This window comes from Somniosus microcephalus, chromosome 26 (genome assembly GCF_052327205.1).
Source record: "Somniosus microcephalus isolate GS21.2 chromosome 26, FLI_Smic_1.0, whole genome shotgun sequence".
NCBI lineage: Eukaryota > Metazoa > Chordata > Chondrichthyes > Squaliformes > Somniosidae > Somniosus > Somniosus microcephalus.
The window spans coordinates 55,754,268-55,774,462 of record NC_141012.1 but is presented as its reverse complement, the minus strand read 5'-3'; the positions used below and the strand labels follow the sequence as shown (position 1 = coordinate 55,774,462).

Below are 20,195 nucleotides of genomic sequence, written 5' to 3'. Positions count from 1 at the left end.
GCACTCTCTCTCTTCCCCCCGTCGCGCACTCTCTCTGTCCCCCGTCGCGCTCTCTCTCTTCCCCCCGTCGCGCTCTCTTCCCCCCACCCGTCGCGCTCTCTTCCCCCCCCCCGTCGCGCTCTCTCTCTTCCCCCCCGTCGCGCTCTCTTCTCTTCCCCGTCGCGCTCTCTCTTCCCCCGTCGCGCTCTCTCTCTTCCCCCCGTCGCGCTCTCTCTCTTCCCCCAGTCGCGCTCTCTCTCTTCCCCCCGTCGCGCTCTCCTCTCTTCCCCCGTCGCGCTCTCTCTCTTCCCCCGTCGCGCTCTCTCTCTTCCCCCCGTCGCGCTCTCTCTCTTCCCCCCGTCGCGCTCTCTCTCTTCCCCCCCGTCGCGCTCTCTCTTCCCCCCGTCGTGCTCTCTTCCCCCCGTCGCGCTCTCTCTCTTCCCCCCCCGTCGCGCTCTCTCTCTTCCCCCCCGTCGCGCTCTCTCTCTTCCCCCCGTCGCGCTCTCTCTCTTCCCCCCCGTCGCGCTCTCTCTCTTCCCCCGTCGCGCTCTCTCTTCCCCCCCCCAGTCGTTCTCTCGCTTCCCCCCCCAGTCATTCTCTCTCTTCTCCCCCCAGTCGCTCCTCTCTTCCAACAACATGCCCTCAAAAAAGCCTCTGCACCGTCCCCCCCCACTCGCTCTCTCTCTCTCTCTTCCCCCCCCCCCACTCGCTCTCTCTCTCTCTCTCTTCCCCCCCCACTCGCTCTCTCTCTTCCAACAACAACATGCCCTCGAAAAAGTCTCTCTCCTCTCTCTCCCCCGTCTCTCTCTCTCTCCCCCATCTCTCTCACTCTCTCCCCAGTCTCCCTCTCTCCCTCAGTCGCTCTGTCTCTCCCCCCTCAGTCTCTCTCTCTCTCCCCCCTCAGTCTCTCTCTCTATCTCCCCAGTCTCTCCCTCTCTCTCTCTCTCTCTCCACATCTCTCTCTCTCTCACCCTCAGTCGCTCTCTCTCCCCCCTCAGTCGCTCTCTCTCTCTATCTCCCCATTCTCTCTCTCTCTCCCAGTCTCTCTCTCTCACACTCCCAATCTCTCTCTCTCACACTCCCAGTCTCTCTCTCACACTCCCAATCTCTGTCTCTCACACTCCCAATCTCTCTCTCTCTCACTCCCAATCTCTCTCTCTCTCTCTATCTCCCCCCCAGTCTCTCTCTCTCACACTCCCAATCTCTCTCTCTCTCACACTCCCAGTCTCTCTCACACTCCCAATCTCTCTCTCTCTCACATTCCCAATCTCTCTCTCTCTCACTCCCAATCTCTCTCTCTCTCACATTCCCAATCTCTCTCTCACTCCCAATCTCTCTCTCTCTCACACTCCCAATCTCTCTCTCTCTCACACTCCCAATCTCTCTCTCTCACACACTCCCAATCTCTCTCTCTCTCACTCCCAATCTCTCTCTCTCTCACTCCCAATCTCTCTCTCTCTCACTCCCAATCTCTCTCTCTCTCACTCCCAATCTCTCTCTCTCTCACTCCCAATCTCTCTCACACTCCCAATCTCTCTCTCTCTCACACTCCCAATCTCTCTCTCTCTCACACTCCCAATCTCTCTCTCTCACACACTCCCAATCTCTCTCTCTCTCTCTCACTCCCAATCTCTCTCTCTCACACTCCCAATCTCTCTCTCACACTCCCAGTCTCTCTCTCTCACACTCCCAATCTCTCTCTCTCACACACTCCCAATCTCTCTCTCTCACACACTCCCAATCTCTCTCTCTCTCACACTCCCAATCTCTCTCTCTTTCACACTCCCAATCTCTGTCTCTCTCACACACCCAATCTCTCTCTCTCACACTCCCAGTCTCTCTCTCTCTCTCACATTCCCAATCTCTCTCACACTCCCAATCTCTCTCTCTCTCACACTCCCAATCTCTCTCTCTCTCTCTCACACTCCCAATCTCTCTCTCACTCCAATCTCTCTCTCTCTCTCACTCCCAATCTCTCTCTCACTTCCCAATCTCTCTCTCTCTCACTCCCAATCTCTCTCTCTCTCACTCCCAATCTCTCTCTCTCTCACTCCCAATCTCTCTCCACACTCCCAATCTCTCTCTCTCTCACACTCCCAATCTCTCTCTCCTTCCCTCTCTCTCTCTCTCTCTCTCCTTCCCTCTCTCTGTCTCTCTCTCCTTCCCTCTCTTTCTCCTTCCCTCTCACTCCTTCCCTCTCTCTCTCTCTCCTTCCATCTCTCTCTCTTCCTTCCATCTCTCTCTCTCTCCTTCCCCTCTCTCTCTCTCTCTCTCCTTCCCCCCCCTCTCTCTCCTTCCCTCTCTCTCTCTCTCCTTCCCTCTCTCTCTCCTTCCCTCTCTCTCATTCCCTCTCTCTCTCTCCTTCCCTCTCTCTCTTCCCCCCAGTCGCTCCCTCTCTCTCTTCCAACAACAACATGCCCTCGAGAAAGCCTCGGCACCGCCGGGCTCCCCCAGCTAGTATAAATATAGTCCACAAACCTGTGAGCACAGCAAGATCCATTTATAGTGCAGCCCCGGCCATTACATCACACCATCTGTTCATAGAGGAAACTCAGTGGCTGCGGTTATCTCAAATCAGCTTTAAATATATTATTGAAGGAATTAAGTCTAACTACTGATACGATTATCTTAACAGTTTATAATGTGACCCGTATATAACATGTCTAGTTACTGACCTGACTGGTTTATCACAGAAATCACAGAAACCCCACAGTGCAGATAGAGGCCATTTCGGCCCATCGAGCCTGCACCGACACATATCCCACCCTATCCCCGTAACCCCACGTATTTAATCCCCCTATCACTAAGGGTCAATTTATCATAGCCAATCAACCTAACCTGCACATCTTTGGATTACTAGTTTATAATGTGACAAGTTTGTCAGTGAAGTAGTTAGTTTACCCATTGATAACACCACCAGTTAGCGATGTTGATCTCAGTATGTCCCAGCGCTGATTCCCAGCTATTGCTGTAAGATTGTTTGTGATCAAGTGTTTATGGACGGTTACTGCTCCAAAACAATTCTGATCCTAGGTGTCTTAAATTAGGAACATGGGAACAGGAATAGGCCATTCAGCTCCTCGAACAAGTTATGCCATTCAATGAGCTCGTGGCTGACCTGTGACCTAACTCCATATACCCGCCTTTGGCCCATATCCCTTAATACCTTTGGTTAACAAAACGCTATCAATGTCCGATATAAAATTAACAGTTGATCTCGCATCAATTGCTGTTTGCGGAAGAGAGTTCCAAACTTCCATCACCCTTTGTGTGTAGAAGTGTTTCCTAACTTCACTCCTGAAAGGTCTGGCTCTAATTTTTAGGCTATGCCCCCTAGTCCTCGACTCCCCAACCAGCGGAAATAGTTTCTCTCTATCTACCTGTAATATCTTGAAAACTTTGATCAGATCAGATCACCCCTTAACCTTGTAAATTCTAGGGAATTACAGCCCTAATTTGTGTAATCTCTCCTCATAACAACCCTTGGAGTCCGGGTATCATTCTGGTAAACCTACGCTGCACTGCCGCCAAGGCCAATATATCCTTCCTAAGGTGTGGTGCCCAGACCCGTTCACAGTACTCAAACGTGTGGTCTAATCAGGGCTTTGTACAGCTGCAGCATAACTTCTACCCCTCTGTCCTGTAGATATAAAGGCCAGCATTCCATTAGCCTTTTTGATTATTTTCTGTACCTGTTCATGACAAATTGAGCTGATTATGAATTTATCAATGAATAAACGACTGAGCTAGATTGGGGGATGAACCATAGTGTAATCACTCCTATGTAGTGTGTGGCCTGCCCCCTGTGTGTCCCCTTGTACCCTTTTCTAGGTGTGACTGAATTTCTAGGGCTCACTGTCTTGACTCACACCTGATGAATGGGGATGGTATCCTGTTCCCATGGAAACGGGCCCCAGTGAGGTGCCAGTGCCCTCAAGAGATGGGCAGCAAAATGGAAGGGAGGCTAAGTCCCTCTGTCAATATCGTCTCTTGGTTACAGGAAACACCGACTCGTGTGTTGATCGCTGTGGAAAAAACGTGAACCACAATTACAACTGTCAGTGCAATGGTGCATGTGTGAGACATGGAGACTGCTGCCAGGATTACAACCTGTGTAACTGTACGTAATAAGCCAATTATATTCTCAAAGCTAACAGACTGTTCACCTGCCAAATAAAGAAACATTGTGGAGTAATTGTGACCCCATCCCTCTCCCTGGCCACTGTCTGAGGCTAAACCCGACTGTTCGCGACCTAGGCATCCTCTTTGACCCTGAGCTGAGCTTCGACCCCATAACCTCTCCATCACCAAAACCACCTATTTCCACCTTGGTAACATCGCCCAACTCCACCACCTTGCCTCAGTTCATCTGCTGCTGAAACACTCATCCATGCCTTTGCTACCTCTAGACTTGACTATTCCAACGCTCTCCTGGCCAGACTCCCATTTTCCACCCTACATAAACTTGAACTCATCCAAATCTCTGCTGTCCGTATCCTAACTTGTTCCATTCACCCATCGCCCCTGTGCTCACTGTGTCCGTATCCTAACTTGTTCCATTCACCCATCGCCCCTGTACTCGCTGTGTCCGTGTCCTAACTTGTCCCATTCACCCATCGCCCCTGTGCTCACTGTGTCCATATCCTAACTTGTCCCATTCACCCATCGCCCCTGTACTCGCTGTGTCCGTATCCTAACTTGTTCCATTCACCCATCGCCCCTGTACTCGCTGTGTCCGTGTCCTAACTTGTTCCATTCACCCATCGCCCCTGTGCTTGCTGTGTCCGTGTCCTAACTTGTCCCATTCACCCATCGCCCCTGTGCTCGCTGTGTCCATGTCCTAACTTGTTCCATTCACCCATCGCCCCTGTGCTCACTGTGTCCGTGTCCTAACTTGTCCCATTCACCCATCGCCCCTGTGCTCAGTGTCCGTGTCCTAACTTGTTCCGTTCACCCATCGCCCCTGTGCTCACTGTGTCCCTGTCCTAACTTGTTCCATTCACCCATCGCCCCTGTGCTCGCTGTGTCCGTATCCTAACTTGTCCCATTCACCCATCGCCCCTGCGCTCGCTGTGTCCGTGTCCTAACTTGTTCCATTCACCCATCGCCCCTGTGCTCGCTGTGTCCGTGTCCTAACTTGTTCCATTCACCCATCGCCCCTGCGCTAACTGTGTCCGTGTCCTAACTTGTTCCATTCACCCATCGCCCCTGTGCTCGCTGTGTCCGTGTCCTAACTTGTTCCATTCACCCATCGCCCCTGCGCTCACTGTGTCCGTGTCCTAACTTGTTCCATTCACCCGTCGCCCCTGTACTCACTGTGTCCGTGTCCTAACTTGTTCCATTCACCCGTCGCCCCTGCGCTCACTGTGTCCGTGTCCTAACTTGTTCCATTCACCCATCGCCCCTGCGCTCACTGTGTCCGTGCCCTAACTTGTTCCATTCACCCGTCACCCCTGCGCTCACTGTGTCCATGTCCTAACTTGTTCCATTCACCCATCGCCCCTGCGCTCGCTGTGTCCGTGTCCTAACTTGTTCCATTCACCCGTCGCCCCTGCGCTCACTGTGTCCGTGTCCTAACTTGTTCCATTCACCCATCGCCCCTGTGCTCACTATGTCCGTGTCCTAACTTGTTCCATTCACCCATCGCCCCTGTGCTCACTGTGTCCGTGTCCTAACTTGTTCCATTCACCCGTCGCCCCTATGCTCGTTGACCTACATTGGCTCCCGGTGAGGCAACGCCTCGATTTTAAAATTCTCATTCTTGTTTTCAAATCCCTCTATGGCCTCGCCCCTCCCTTTCTCTCTCTCTTCAGCCCTACATCCTTCCGAGATTTCTGCGATCCTCCAATTCTAGCCTCTTGCATATCCCCAATTTCCATCACTCAACCTTTGGTGGCCGTGCATTCAGCTGCCAAGGCCCTAAGCTCTGGAATTCCCTCCCTAAACCTCTCCACCTCTCTCCTTCTCTTCCTTGAGGATGCTTCTTAAAACCGACCTCTTTGATCAAGCCTTTGGTCACCTGTCCTAATATCTCCTTATGTGGCTCGGTGTCTAATGTTGTCCAATCACGCCCCCGTCAAGCGCCTTGGGATGTTTTACCTTGTTAATGTTCTTCTGCCTGAAACTTTCACAATGTTGGTCAGTCCTTGGCTCTCCAGGGCTGCACCCGCCCAGTCTCCCAAGTGTGCAGGCAGCGAGGTTGCATGATCGGACTTGCACACTGGCCGAGGTTCAGGCAGAAACACAACTAAATTTGCTGTTCACAATCATTGCAGTGGAATTATCCTGCGAGGGAAGATGCAGTGAGGCTTACAATCCCACCAACCCCTGTCACTGTAACAGCAAGTGCGACCAGTACCACAACTGCTGCCAGGATTATCCCTCTCGATGTGGGGGTAAGTGTGAACTGTACTGAGGGGGTTTGCACACCCTCTCTCTCTCTTTGTATCTCCTTCTGTCTTTCTATCTCTGTCTCTGTCTCACTCTTGCTCTCTGTCTCTCTCTCTCTCTCTCTCTCTCTCTCTCTCTCTCTCTCTCTCTCTCTCTCTGTGTCTCTATCTCTGTCTCTCTCTTGGTCTCTGTCTCTCTCACTCACCCTTTTTCTCTGTCTCTGTTTCCCTCTCTCTGACACACTCTGTCTGAGTCTCTCCCTGTCTCTCTCACTCACTCTCTCTGACTCTTGCTCTGTCTCTCGATCTGTCTCTCTCTGATGTCTCTCCCTCTTTCTGTCCCTCTCTCTTTTTCTGTCTCTCTATCGCTCTCACTGACTGGGATTGCAGTCTCTGCCTTTCTCTGTCTCTCTCTTTATCTGTCTCTCTCTTTCTCTGTCTCTCTCTCAATCTCTCTCTCACTCACTGTCTCTCTCGTATTCACTGTCTCTCTCTCTGTCTCTCACTCTCTCTCGCTTTGTCTCTGTCTGTCTGTTTCTTGCTCTCTTTCTGTCTCTTTCTGCCTCTCCCTCTCTCTCCCTCTCTCTCTTTCTCCATCTCTGTTTGTCTCCCTCTGTCTCTCTCTGTCACTCTTTCTGTTTCCCTCCCTCTCACTCACTTTATCTCAATGACTGGGATTGCAGTCTCTCTCTCTCTCTGTCTGTCTCTCTCTTTGTTTCTCTTTCTGTCACTCTCTATCTCTCTGTCTCTCTTCCTCTCTCTCTGCCTCTCTCGCTGTGTCTCCCTCTGACTGCATTAGCAGTCTCTCTATCAGTCTCTCTCCCTCTTTCAGTCACTCTGCCTCTCTTTTTCTCTGCCTCTCTCTCTCTATCTATCTATCTCTCAAACTCTCATTCTCTCTCTCTCTATCTCTCTATCTCACTGACTGGGATCGCAGTCTCTGCCTCTCTCTCTGTTTCTCTATCTGTCTGTCTGTCTCTCTGTCACTCTCTGTCACTCTCTCAATCATTCTCTCTCTGTCTCTCGCTCTGTCTCTCTCACTCTGTCGCTCACTCACTCTCTCTGTCTCTGTCTCTGTAGGGGGTGGTGTTGGGGTTAGCTTCATCTCTGACTTATGAGCGGCTCGAATCGCTCCCGCTGCCTTGGTTCTAGACCTGGGACTTATTTGGGGGTTGTGATGAAAAGTGCAGCAGACAACTGGTTTTGGTGAAAGAAATAAGATCTTTATTTGAGAGAGAACATATACAACACTCTTAAATTGGGGGAACACTTCAGAATATACGAGGGAAAATAACAATAGACAGAATAATTCACCCCTCCCAATCCCACTTCACTAGCTAAGTTGGGCTCCAGAGGACCAGGGATAATGCTCACCAAAACGACTTCTTTTGACAGTTGTAGAGGTTCACGATTTCAGGGTTCTCTAGATGTGTCGGTTGGGGCCTGCCGTACCCTGGACATGGTAGAGGACTTCACCTGCGTAGTCTTCGCGAATCCGCTGATACAGTAGGGTATAGTATACAGTATTGAATCTATCAGGTTAGAATTTCTTTTGGTTAGAAGTAGGGTTTAGAGTCTTTTCGATAAAATCTTACCCAGGGGTAAGTCAGGATAGATTGTAGAGTGGAAAAAAAACTTGCGGATCTTCGGTTTCTTCCAAGTTGGTTTCTTGTTGGTCACGGTGGCCCAATATTACCCGGTTGCTGGTAATATTTTTGGTTGTTTGTTTCGTGGGGCCCTGGTCTGCCGCGATGGTGTGTTACTTCTTCGAGAGGTTGGTGGAATCTCTTCTGGGTCGACGACTTCTTCAAACCTCGAACTTGAACTCTTTCCTTGCTGAACTCGTCTGAACTCCTCGAACTGACTGCTGAAAAAACAGGCCTTCAATTATACTGATTGAGGCCTGCTAATCTGTGTGCCAAATCAGTTCTGGCTTATTGTTAGTTTTGGCGGGCTCGTTAATTTTGATTGGTTTGAATTGTTTAATTGGTTTCGGGATGGTTCAATTGATCTTAAGTTGATTTAAGAACATGTAAAGTGGTTTCGGGATGATCCCATCGATTGTTTAACCTCTTGTTTAATTGCAGTAAAGTTGTCTTTTCCTGTGGGGGCCAAGGTTCTTTTGCTGGTTGGTGGCATGTTTTACATTAGGCAAGGTTTTGGATGGTTCTGTAATTTTGGCGGGAACTGCTTTTCATTGGTCTATTGTCAGTATGTAATATGACTGAGACAGTCTAGATAGTCCCCCGACAGCTCGGTTAATGCCAATACCCAAAACTGTCCGTTTACAGAGGCCAATCCCAATCCTTTGTTGCAGCCTTTTTCCTTCCACAGGCTCGAACATGGTTTTAAAATAAAAAACAAAATCCTGGGGTCTTTGATTTTTAAATCTCCCTTAGGCCCAATATTCTTATACCATTCTGACATGGTTTATTAACAGTCCAAAAAAATCCCTCCTTTAGGGTAATCTTCTTGGTTTTGGGGGGGATCTGCTGAATTTTGTGAATCTTACATTCTCAGTCTCTCACTCAGTCTCTCTTGCTCAGTCTCTCACTGTCTCTGTCTCCTTCTGTCTTCTCTCTTTCTGTCTCTCTCTGTCAGTCTCTATCTCTTTCTCTCGCGCTCTCTGAATGCATTTGCAGTCCCTCTCTCTCCCTCTCTCTCTCAGTCCCACTCTCTCTTTCTGTCTCTCCCTGTCTCATTCACTTTATCTCAATGACTGGGATTGCAGTCTCTCTCTCTCTCTATCTATCTCTGTCTGTCTCTTTCTTTGTCTCTCTTTCTGTCACTCTATATCTCTGTCTCTCTTCCTCTCTCTCTGACCCTCTCTGTGTTTATCTCTGACTGCATTTGGAGTCTCGCTCTCTCTCTCTGGCTCTCCCTCTTTGTGTGCGTCTCTCACTCTGTCTCTGTCTCTCTCACTCTCTCTCTCTCTCTCTTTCGCTCTGTTTCTGTCTCTCACTCTCGCTGTCTCTCGCTCTGTCTCTCTCTCACTCATTCTCTGTCTCTCACTCAGTCTCTCTTGCCCAGTCTCTCTCTGTCTCGGTCTCCCTCTGTCTGTCTGTTTCTCTCTTTCTGTCTGTCTCTCTGTCTCTGTCAGTCTCTGTCTCTTTCTCTCGCTCTCTCTGAATGCATTTGCAGTCCCTCTCTCTCCCTCTCCCCCACTCTCTCTCTTTCTGTCTCTCCCTGTCTCATTCACTTTATCTCAATGACTGGGATTGCAGTCTCTCTCTCTCTCTCTATATCTGTCTCTTTATAGAGTCATAGGCCTCGATTTTCATTGAGCCGTGGAGTCGGGATTAGAGGCGTGCGGGGGGTTAAATTCCCAAAATCGGGGGTCCAGACCCCATCCCGCCCCCAACCCGCCTCCATGCCAATTTCAAAGGAGGCGGTTACTCGCCCCGCACTGGGACCCGCCTACCTGAGGCGGGAAGAGATTAGTGCCAATTAACTGCCTGTTAACAGGTAGTAAACAGACAGTTTTTAGCCTAATCCCTATTTTTAAGCTTGAACTGTGGGATTCCCGACAGCCCCAAACCACGCCAAGTTGGAGGAGTCGGGCCATCGGGTTGAAGGGCTTGGAGGGGTCGAGATGTCGGATTTCAGGTGAGTGATGTGTGTATGAGTGCAAAGGTAAGTGTGTCTGGTGTGTCTAAAGTGATTAAATAAGTTTTACATACATTTTCTTACCTTTTCAGCCTTCCTTCCTTTAGGTTCGGGGAGTCCCTCATCTCACCGGCACAGAAAGCAGAATGGCTGTGATCTGTCACACCTCCACCTTAACTTGCGCCGCTGCCGGCACAGTAAGGCCCCGTGAACCGGGCGCGGGCAGCGAATGGCGCAACTGCGCCGTTCGCTACCAAATATCGTGAACGGGGCGCGAATGGGGCACTGCGCACACCGATGATGTCATCGGTGGCGGCGCAGCACAAAAGACTAACGCCACCATTATCGCCCCAACTCAATATCGCGGGAGGCGCAGCCAGTGGTGCTACAGCCACTGCCTGCCTCTTTAGGCGCTAACAAGTGGCGCTACTTACCCAATTTCTCCCCCATAGAGTTATACAGCACAGAAAGAGGCCCTCAGCCCATCATGTCCATGCCAGCCACCAAGCCCTGGCTATTCTAATCCCATTTTCCAGCACTTGGCCCGTAGCCTTGTATGCTATGGCGTTCCAAGTGCTCATCTAAATGCTTCTTGAATGTTATGAGGGTTCCTGCTTCTACTGTGGCAGAACCACTGAATGACTCTGGCTAACTGTATATAATTCTCTTTAATGATGTTCTAACACCAGCCTAAACCTGTACCATTGTGTTAGGCATTACTGTGTTTTGTATATAGAGTTTACATGTACGGGGCGTGGCCCAGGCAGTCCTCGTGGCATCTCCGTTGAGTAAAGTCCTGTTTGATTGTTCTCTTGTGTCGATCTCCGTTATTCGTTGGAATTCGTTAATTCCTACATTGCTGACCCCGTTTTTGTGAACGTTTTCACAAAAGAAGCGCACAGCATGGAAGCAAACGCCGTTTCGCTAAAGCTACCGCTGTTCTGGGAGCAGCAAGCGCCCTCGTGGTTTATTCAGGTCGAGGCCCAGTTCGCCCTGAGGAACATCAATGTGGATCAGACCAAGTATCTTTACGTGGTCTCCGCACTCGACAGCTTTACCGCCTCTCGGATTGTCAGCCTCCTCGAAAACCCCCCAACGGAGCGCAAGTATGAAACCCTCAAAGCGCGGTTACTGCAGGTTTTCGGGCTCACAAAATCGGAGCATGCCCGTCGATTACTCACTATGCCCGGGCTCGGGGACTCCAAGCCTTCAGAGTTGATGAGCCAAATGCTCACACTCCTGGGCTCAGAACGGGAATGTTTCCTATTCCGTGAGATTTTCCTCAGCCAACTGCCTGAACAGGTACAAGCTGCCCTGGCCAGATCTGAAATTGAAGACTGCACAACAGTTGCTGCAGAGGCTGACAAAATTTTCACTGTAACTCGGCAGTACTGCGCCGCCACGAGGCACCCATCTCCCGCAGACGCCTCCCCAGCTCGTCAGCCTGCTGGGCTGTGTTTCTACCACGCACAGTTCGGCGCGAAGGCGAAGCATTGCCGCCCTTCCTGCAGTTTTCCCAAAAAAAACAAACAACAACTGACACTGCGACCACCGAGGAACGGGTCTAACGGGTACCCCGCGGCCACGATGGCGATCGGCAACGCGGGAAAATTGCTGTTCATCACTGATACTCTCTCCGGTCGTCGTTTTCTGTGCGACACCGGGGCGCAGTGCAGCATTTTACCCATGTCCGCTCTCGATGTGCAGACAGGGAATCACGGCCCCACCCTTGAAGCGGCCAATGGCGGAACAATTCGGACCTTCGGCAGACAGCGAGTGGAGGTGTGCCTCGGGGGGCAACATTTTCACTGGGAGTTTGTTACGGCCAGAGTTTCCCAGCCCCTCCTCGGCACGGATTTCCTGTGCGCCAACAGCCTCCTGGTCGACGTTAGGAACCGGCGGCTGATCAATGCAGCAACTTTTAATTCTTTTCCGTGTTACCGCAGTAACACTGCGTCACGCACCGTCTCCTGTGCGTTCCCGACTCCTGATGAGTTCGCTCGCCTGCTCTGCGAATTCCCCGACCTGACAAGACTCACGTTCTCCTCCACAGCCATGAAACATGGTGTGGAACACCACATCACCACCAATGTCCCCCCGGTCTACACGCGGGCCCGGCGCCTGGAACCTGGCAAGCTGGCAGTCGCAAAGGTGGAGTTCGCAACCATGGAACGGTTAGGGATTATTCGCCGGTCGAATAGTCCCAGGTCTTCACCCCTCCATATCATCCTGAAGCCTGGCGGTGGATGGCGGTCATGCGGCGACTATCGATGACTAAATGATGCCACCACTCCTGATCGGTACCTGATCCCCCACATCCAGGTTTTCTCTGCCCATTTGGCAGGGAACACCGTGTTCTCAAAAGTCGACCTCGGCCGGGGCTACCACCAGGTCCCAGTTCATCCACAAGATGTCCAGAAGACCGCAGTCATCACCCCATTTGGCCTCTTCGAGTTTTTACGAATGCCGTTTGGGTTAAAGAACGCCGCCCAGGCTTTCCAACGCCTGATGGACTCTGTGCTGCGGGACCTCAAGTTCCTCTTCATCTACCTGGATAATATTCTAATTGCCAGTCCTACTAAGGAAGAACATACCTGTCACCTACGCACCCTTTTTCGATGCCTCAGCCAACACGGCCTGATTATCAACCCGGCCAAGTGTCAGTTTGGCCTGCACCAAATTGACTTCCTGGGGCATCTCATCACCTCAGAGGGAGCGGTTCCTTTACCTTCGAAGGTAGAGGCGGTGACATCCTTTCCACGCCCGCAGAACGTAAAGGCCCTGCAGGAATTCCTAGGCATGGTAAACTTTTACCACCATTTTGTGCCTAAGGCGGCACTACTCATGCAGCCCCTGTACGAGGCCCTCAAGGGCAAGACTGGCAAAAACCCGGTAGACTGGACGGATGACATGGCCCGAGCGTTCACCGACACCAAAAGCGCCTTAGCCAACGCGACTATGCTGGCGCACCCGCTGCCAGGAGCCACCATCGCCCTCACCACCGACGCGTCAGACTACGCTTTCGGTGCCGTGCAACAACAGTGGGTGTACAGGACGTGGCGGCTGTTGGCATTCTTCAGCCGTCAACTACAGCAGAACGAGAGAACATACAGTACGTTCGGCCGGGAGTCGCTCGCCCTTTTTCTGGCCATCCGCCATTTTCGGTTCCTACTGGAAGGACGTCCTTTCACCGCCTTTGTGGACCATAAGCCGCTAACCTTTGCAATGGCCAAGACCGCCGAACCGTGGTCAGCCTGACAGCAGCGTCAACTGACCTACATATCTGAATTCACTACGGATATACAGCACGTGGCCGGTAAGGACAACCTGGTGGCAGACTGCCTCTCCCGCGTGATCGTCAATACGGTTCATTTGGGCATCGACTACACCCTCATGGCAGCGGACCAAGCCTCAGACCTGGAAGTCCAAGCTTACAGAACAGCCATCACTGGCCGCCAGTTGGCCGACGTCAAGTTCAATTCGGCAGGTACCACGCTGTTGTGTGACGTCTCCGTACAGGATCCTCGCCCTGTCGTGCCGGTCGTCTGGCGCCGCAAAGTGTTCGACGCCATACATTGGTTGTCACACCCAGGAATGAAGGCCTCTCAGAAACTGATGTCAGCAAACTTTGTATGGCATGGCATGCATAAAGATGTCCGCGACTGGGCCAACACCTGCGTGGTCTGCCAAAAGGCCAAAGTACAGTGCCACATCAAAGCTCCGTTGGCCACCTTCACAGTTCCGGAGCGACGTTTTGACCATGTCAATGTGGACCTGGTAGGACCACTCCCACCCTCCCATGGTTTTTCACACATCCTGACCATGGTTGACCGCACCACCAGATGGCCGGAGGCAGTCCCCCTGTCATCCACTACTTCGGCGGACGTGGCCAGGGCGTTCATTTCCTCCTGGATCGCCCGTTTCGGAGTGCCCGCAGATATTTCGTCAGACAGGGGACCGCAGTTTTCCTCCGAACTCTGGAATGCAGTGGCCCAAGGACTCGGTGTCAAATTACACCACACCACAGCCTAACACCCACAGGCGAATGGCCTCTGCAAACGCTTCCACCGGTCAATGAAAGCCGCCCTGAGGGCCAGCCTCCAGGACGCTGGATGGGCAGACAAGCTACCGTGGGTCCTGTTGGGCCTTCGCATGGCCCCCAAAGAAGACCTTCACTCTTCATCAGCAGAGCTTGTGTATGGTCAGCCGCTGCGAGTCCCAGGGGACTTCCTACCAACATCGACGGAGCCATGGTCTGCATCTGCCCAGCTTGCTAGTCACCAAGAGGCAGCCAGATGTTTCGCACCGGTGCCCACTTCGCACCACGGGCTGCAGAGGTCACACGTTCCCATGGAACTTCACAAGGCTGAATACGTTTTTATTCGCCATGATGCACATAGGGATCCGCTCAAGGCCCCATATACTGGTCCCTTCCGCGTGTTGGAAGCAGGGGACAAAACCTTCACGGTAGATGTCGGGGGTAAACCAGACCACATTTCGGTCGACTGCTTAAAGCCAGCACATTTAGACCTCGACCGCCCCGTTGAGACAGCACAACCGCTGAGACGGGGTCGGCCACCCATCGTCGTTACGGCAGACCGAGTGCGACCGCCCGCCAGACCGCCAGACGACCAGCAGCATCCGCCTCGAGAGTACAGGAGTCGTTCTGACAGGCTCGTCAGACCCCCTCACCATTTGACTTTGTCCGTTAAAGCGAATTCTGGGGGGGCGCATGTGGCAGAACCACTGACTCTGGCTAACTGTATATAATTCTCTTTAACGATGTTCTAACACCAGCCTAAACCTGTACCATTGTGTTAGGCATTACTGTGTTTTGTATATAGAGTTTGCATGTACGGGGCGTGGCCCCTTTAAGAGCACGGGAAAACGCGATGACGTCACGTCGCAAACCACGGGGCTGCCCAGGCAGTCCTCGTGGCATCTCCGTTGAGTAAAGACCTGTTCAGTTGTTCTCTTGTGTCGATCTCCGTTATTCGTTGGAATTCGTTAATTCCTACACTACCACCCTTTCAGGCAGTGAGTTCCAGATTCCAACCACCCTCTGGGTGAAAAAGTTTTTCCTCAAATCCCCTCTAATGCCCCCTGGTTATTGACCCCTCTACTAAGGGGAAAAGTTCCTTTCTATCTACCCTATCCATGCCCCTTATAATTTTGTACACCTCAATCAGGTCCCCCTCAGCCTTCTCTGCTCTAAGGAAAACAACCATAGCTGAAGTGCTCCAGTCCAGGTAACATCCTGGTGAATCTCCTCTGCACCCTCTCCAATGCAATCACATCCTTCCTATAGTGTGGTGATCAGAACTGCACACAGCATTCCAGCTGTGGCCTAACTAGCGTTTTGTTCAGCTCCATCATAACCTCCCTGCTCTTATATTCCATGCCTCAACTAATGAAGGCAAGTATCCCATATGCCTTTTTAACCACCTTATCTACCTGTCCTGTTGCCTTCGGGGTACATACATGCATATCAAGATCCCTCTAATCCTCTGTCCTTCCTAGGGTCCTACCATTCATTGTGTATTCCCTTGCCCTGTTAGTCCTCCCAAAATGCATCACCTCACACTTTTCAGGGTTAATTTCCATTTGCCACTGTTCTGCCCATCTGACCAACCCGTCTATATCGCCCTGTAGCATGAGGCTTCCCTCCTCGCTATTTACCACTCCACCAATTTTCCTGTCATCTGCGAACTTACTGATCATACCTCCTACATTCATATCTAAATCATTAATGTACACTACAAACAGCAAAGGACCCAGCACCGATCCCAGCGGTACACCACTGGACACAGGCTTCCAGTCACAAAACCGACCAGTTCGGGCAGGGAGCAGCAGCGGAGAGCAGCAGAGGCCCGGCTTAAAAACCGGCGCCAAAGCAGAAGCCCGACCAGTTCGGGCAGGGAGCAGCAGCGGAGAGCAGCAGAGGCCCGGCTTAAAAACCGGCGCCAAAGCAGAAGCCCGACCAGTTCGGGCAGGGAGCAGCAGCGGAGGAGGAGCAGAGGCCCGGCTTAAAAACCGGCGCCAAAGCAGAAGCCCGACCAGTTCGGGCAGGGAGCAGCAGCGGAGAGCAGCAGAGGCCCGGCTTAAAAACCGGCGCCAAAGCAGAAGCCCGACCAGTTCGGGCAGGGAGCAGCAGCGGAGAGCAGCAGAGGCCCGGCTTAAAAACCGGCGCCAAAGCAGAAGCCCGACCAGTTCGGGCAGGGAGCAGCAGCGGAGGAGGAGCAGAGGCCCGGCTTAAAAACCGGCGCCAAAGCAGAAGCCCGACCAGTTCGGGCAGGGAGCAGCAGCGGAGAGCAGCAGAGGCCCGGCTTAAAAACCGGCGCCAAAGCAGAAGCCCGACCAGTTCGGGCAGGGAGCAGCAGCGGAGAGCAGCAGAGGCCCGGCTTAAAAACCGGCGCCAAAGCAGAAGCGTACCAAATCAACATCAGAGGAGAGAGGTAAAAAATAATCAGAGTGTGACGTCACCAGGGAGCACGTAAGTGATTGGTTGGTGAGTATTTCTCTCTTTTCAGTACAAGCTTGAATTCTGTGGTGTTAAATTTCTCGGGATTAAGGTGTAGTGGGGACAGTTGGTAAATAAAGCGCCCTAGAGTATACCTGTAACTGGGGTATTGAATTAATTTTTAAATTAATTAAAGGAGTAAGTCATGGCAGGAGAGATCAGACCCGTGTTCTGCTCCTCTTGCTCCATGTGGGAAATCAGGGACGCTGCCAGTGTCCCTGACGACCATGTGTGCGGGAAATGCATCCAGCTGCAGCTACTTGTAGACCGCATTGCGGCGCTCGAGCTGCGGGTGGATGGGTTGTGGAGCATGCGCGATGCTGAGAGGCTCGTGGATACCACGTTTAGCGAGTTGTGCACGCCTCAGGGTAGGGCAGCACAGGGAGTGACCATCAGGCGGAGCAACAAAGGCAGGCAGGTAGTGCAGGGAACCCCTGCGGACATCCCCCTTTCAAACAGGTATACCGCTTTGGATACTGTTGAGGGGGATGACTCACCAGGGGAAGGCAGCAGCAGCCAACTTCCTGGCACTGGGGGTGCTCCTGCTGCCCAGGAGGGGGGGAAAAAGAGTGGGAGAGCAATAGTGGTAGGGGATTCTATAGTAAGGGGAACAGATAGGCGTTTCTGTGGCCGCAAACGTGACTCCAGGATGGTTTGTTGCCTCCCTGGTGCCAGGGTCAAGGATGTCACTGAGCGGCTGCAGGGCATTCTGGAGGGGGAGGGTGAACAGCCAGTGGTCGTGGTCCACATTGGTACCAACGACATAGGTAAAAAGAGGGATGAGGTCCTGCATCAAGAATTTAGGGAGCTAGGTAACAGATTAAAGGGCAGGACCTCAAAGGGTGTAATCTCTGGATTACTCCCAGTGCCACGTGCTAGTAAGTATAGGAATGGGAGGATAGAGCAGATGAACGCGTGGCTAAAGAGTTGGTGTAGGGGGGAGGGTTTTACTTTCCTGGATCACTGGGCCTGCTTCTGGGAAAGGTGGGACTTGTACAAGTCGGACGGGTTGCACCTGAACCAGAGCGGGACAAATATCCTTGCGGGGAGGTTTGCTAGCACTGTCGGGGGAGGTTTAAACTAACTTGGCAGGGGGATGGGATACAGAGGGGAGCTGAAATAGGGGGGGATGTGCTGCCAATTATGGAGGAAAAAACAAGTCAGCTTGGTAGACAGGGCAAATATATAAGGGCAAGGCTGGATGGCATCTATTTTAATGCAAGGAGTCTTGCAAATAAGGTGGATGAACTGAAGGTGTTGATAAACACATGGGAGTATGATATTGTTGCTATCACGGAGACATGGTTGAGGGAGGGGCAAGACTGGCAGCTCAATATTCCGGGGTACAGAATCTTCAGGCGAGACAGAGGGGGAGGTATAAGAGGAGGGGGTGTCGCAATATTAATTAAGGAGTCAATTACTGCACTAAGGAGGGATGATATATTAGCAGGGTCCTCTAATGAGGCCATATGGGTGGAGCTTAAAAACAAAAAGGGGGCAAGCACTTTGCTGGGAGTGTACTATAGGCCTCCAAACAGTCAGGGGGAGATAGAGGAACAGATATGTAGGCAAATCTCAGAGAAATGTGCAAATAATAGGGTAATAATAATGGGGGATTTCAACTTCCCCAATATTAACTGGGATAGTCAAAGTGTGAAAGGCTCAGAGGGTGTAGAATTCTTAAAGTGCATCCAGGAGAGCTTTTTGAGCCAGCATGTAGAAAGTCCTACAAGAGAGGGGGCGGTACTGGACCTAATTCTAGGGAATGTGGCCGGCCAAGTGGAAAAAGTGCTAGTAGGTGAGCACTTTGGTGATAGTGACCATAATATGGTAAGATTTAAGGTGGTCATGGAAAAGGACAGGGATGGGCCGGAAATAAAGGTTCTAAATTGGGGGAAGGCCGATTTTAATAGGATAAGGCAGGATCTGGCCAAAATGGACTGGGATCAGCTACTTGTAGGAAAATCCGCATCGGAGCAATGGGAGGCTTTCAGAAGGGAGATTGAGATCATACAAGGGCAACATGTTCCCATAAAGGTCAAGAGTGGTTCCAAAAACCACAGGGAACCGTGGATGTCAGGGGATATACGGGAATGGATTAGGAAAAAAAGGAGGGCTTTTGGTAGATACAAAAGGCTAAAGACGGAGGAAGCCCTAGAGGAGTACAAAAAGTGCAGGGGGATACTTAAAAAAGAAATTAGGAGATCAAGGAGGGGCCATGAAATAACACTGGCGAGCAAAATAAAGGAAAATCCGAAGATGTTTTATAAGTATATTAAGGGTAAAAGGATAACTAGGGAAAAAATAGGGCCCATTAGGGACAAAAGTGGCAATCTGTGTGTGGAGCCGGAAGATGTAGGAGGGGTTCTAAATGAATTTTTTGCATCTGTTTTCACTATGGAGAAGGACGATGTAGACATAGAAATAGGGCGGGGGGACTGTGATATGCTCGAACATATTAACATCGAGAGGGAGGAGGTATTGGCGGTTTTAGCTGGCCTAAAAATGGATAAATCCCCAGGCCCGGATGAAATGTACCCCAGGCTGCTGTGTGAGGCAAAGGAGGAGATTGCGGGGGCTCTAACACATATATTCAGGACCTCTCTGGCCACAGGGGATGTGCCAGAGGACTGGAGAACCGCTAATGTAGTACCATTATTCAAGAAGGGTAGTAGGGAAAAACCAGGGAACTACAGGCCAGTGAGCCTAACATCAGTGGTAGGAAAATTACTGGAAAAAATCCTGAGGGACAAAATTTGTCTCCACTTGGAGAGGCAAGGATTAATCAGGGATAGTCAACATGGCTTTGTCAAGGGAAGATCATGTCTGACTAATTTGATTGAATTTTTTGAGGGGGTGACTAGGTGTGTGGATGAGGGTAACGCAGTGGATGTGGTATACATGGATTTCAGTAAGGCCTTCGATAAAGTCCCGCACAGGAGACTGGTCAAGAAGGTAAGAGCCCATGGAATCCAGGGTGCCTTGGCACATTGGATACAAAACTGGCTTAGTGGCAGAAGGCAGAGGGTGATGGTCGAAGGTTGTTTTTGTGACTGGAAACCTGTGGCCAGTGGGGTACCACAGGGATCGGTGCTGGGTCCCTTGCTGTTTGTGGTCTACATTAATGACTTGGATATGAATGTAAAGGGTATGATCAGTAAATTCGCGGATGATACTAAAATTGGTAGGGTGGTAAATAGCGAGGAGGGTAGCCTCAGTCTGCAGAACGATATAGATGGGTTGGTCAGATGGGCGGAACAGTGGCAAATGGAATTTAACCCGGAAAAGTGCGAGGTGATGCACTTTGGGGGGTCTAACAAGGCAAGGGAATACACAATGAAGGGAAAGACCCTAGGCAAGACGGAGGGTCAGAGGGATCTGGGTGTGCAGGTACACAGATCCCTGAAGGCGGCGGAACAGGTGGATAAGGTGGTAAAAAAGGCATATGGGATACTTGCCTTCATTAGCCGAGGCATAGAATATAAGAGCAAGGAGGTTATGATGGAGCTGTATAAAACACTGGTTAGGCCACAGCTGGAATACTGTGTGCAGTTCTGGTCGCCACACTACAGGAAAGATGTGATCGCGTTAGAGAGGGTGCAGAGGAGGTTCACCAGGATGTTACCAGGGCTGGAGCGCTTCAGCTATGAAGAGAGACTGGGCAGATTGGGTTTGTTTTCCTTGGAGCAGAGGAGGCTGAG

The 20,195-nt window shown here is 51.4% G+C and overlaps 1 protein-coding gene across 2 annotated transcripts in view; it reads left to right on the top strand.

Moving 5' to 3' along the window:
* Positions 1 to 3,715: 3,715 nt before the first annotated feature.
* Positions 3,716 to 20,195, top strand: part of endou (endonuclease, polyU-specific) — a 184,735-nt gene continuing 168,255 nt past the window's right edge. The window contains exons 1-2 of one of the 2 annotated variants that reach the window (XR_015073737.1): positions 3,716 to 4,099; positions 6,255 to 6,374. Coding sequence is in view for 1 of the 2 variants with exons in the window: in XM_085968212.1 (XP_085824338.1) it covers positions 3,880 to 4,099; positions 6,255 to 6,374 (340 nt within the window). In the remaining variant the exon portion in view is untranslated. The remainder of the gene's footprint in view (positions 4,100 to 6,254; positions 6,375 to 20,195) is intronic. The other variant, XM_085968212.1, reaches the window with a different exon arrangement.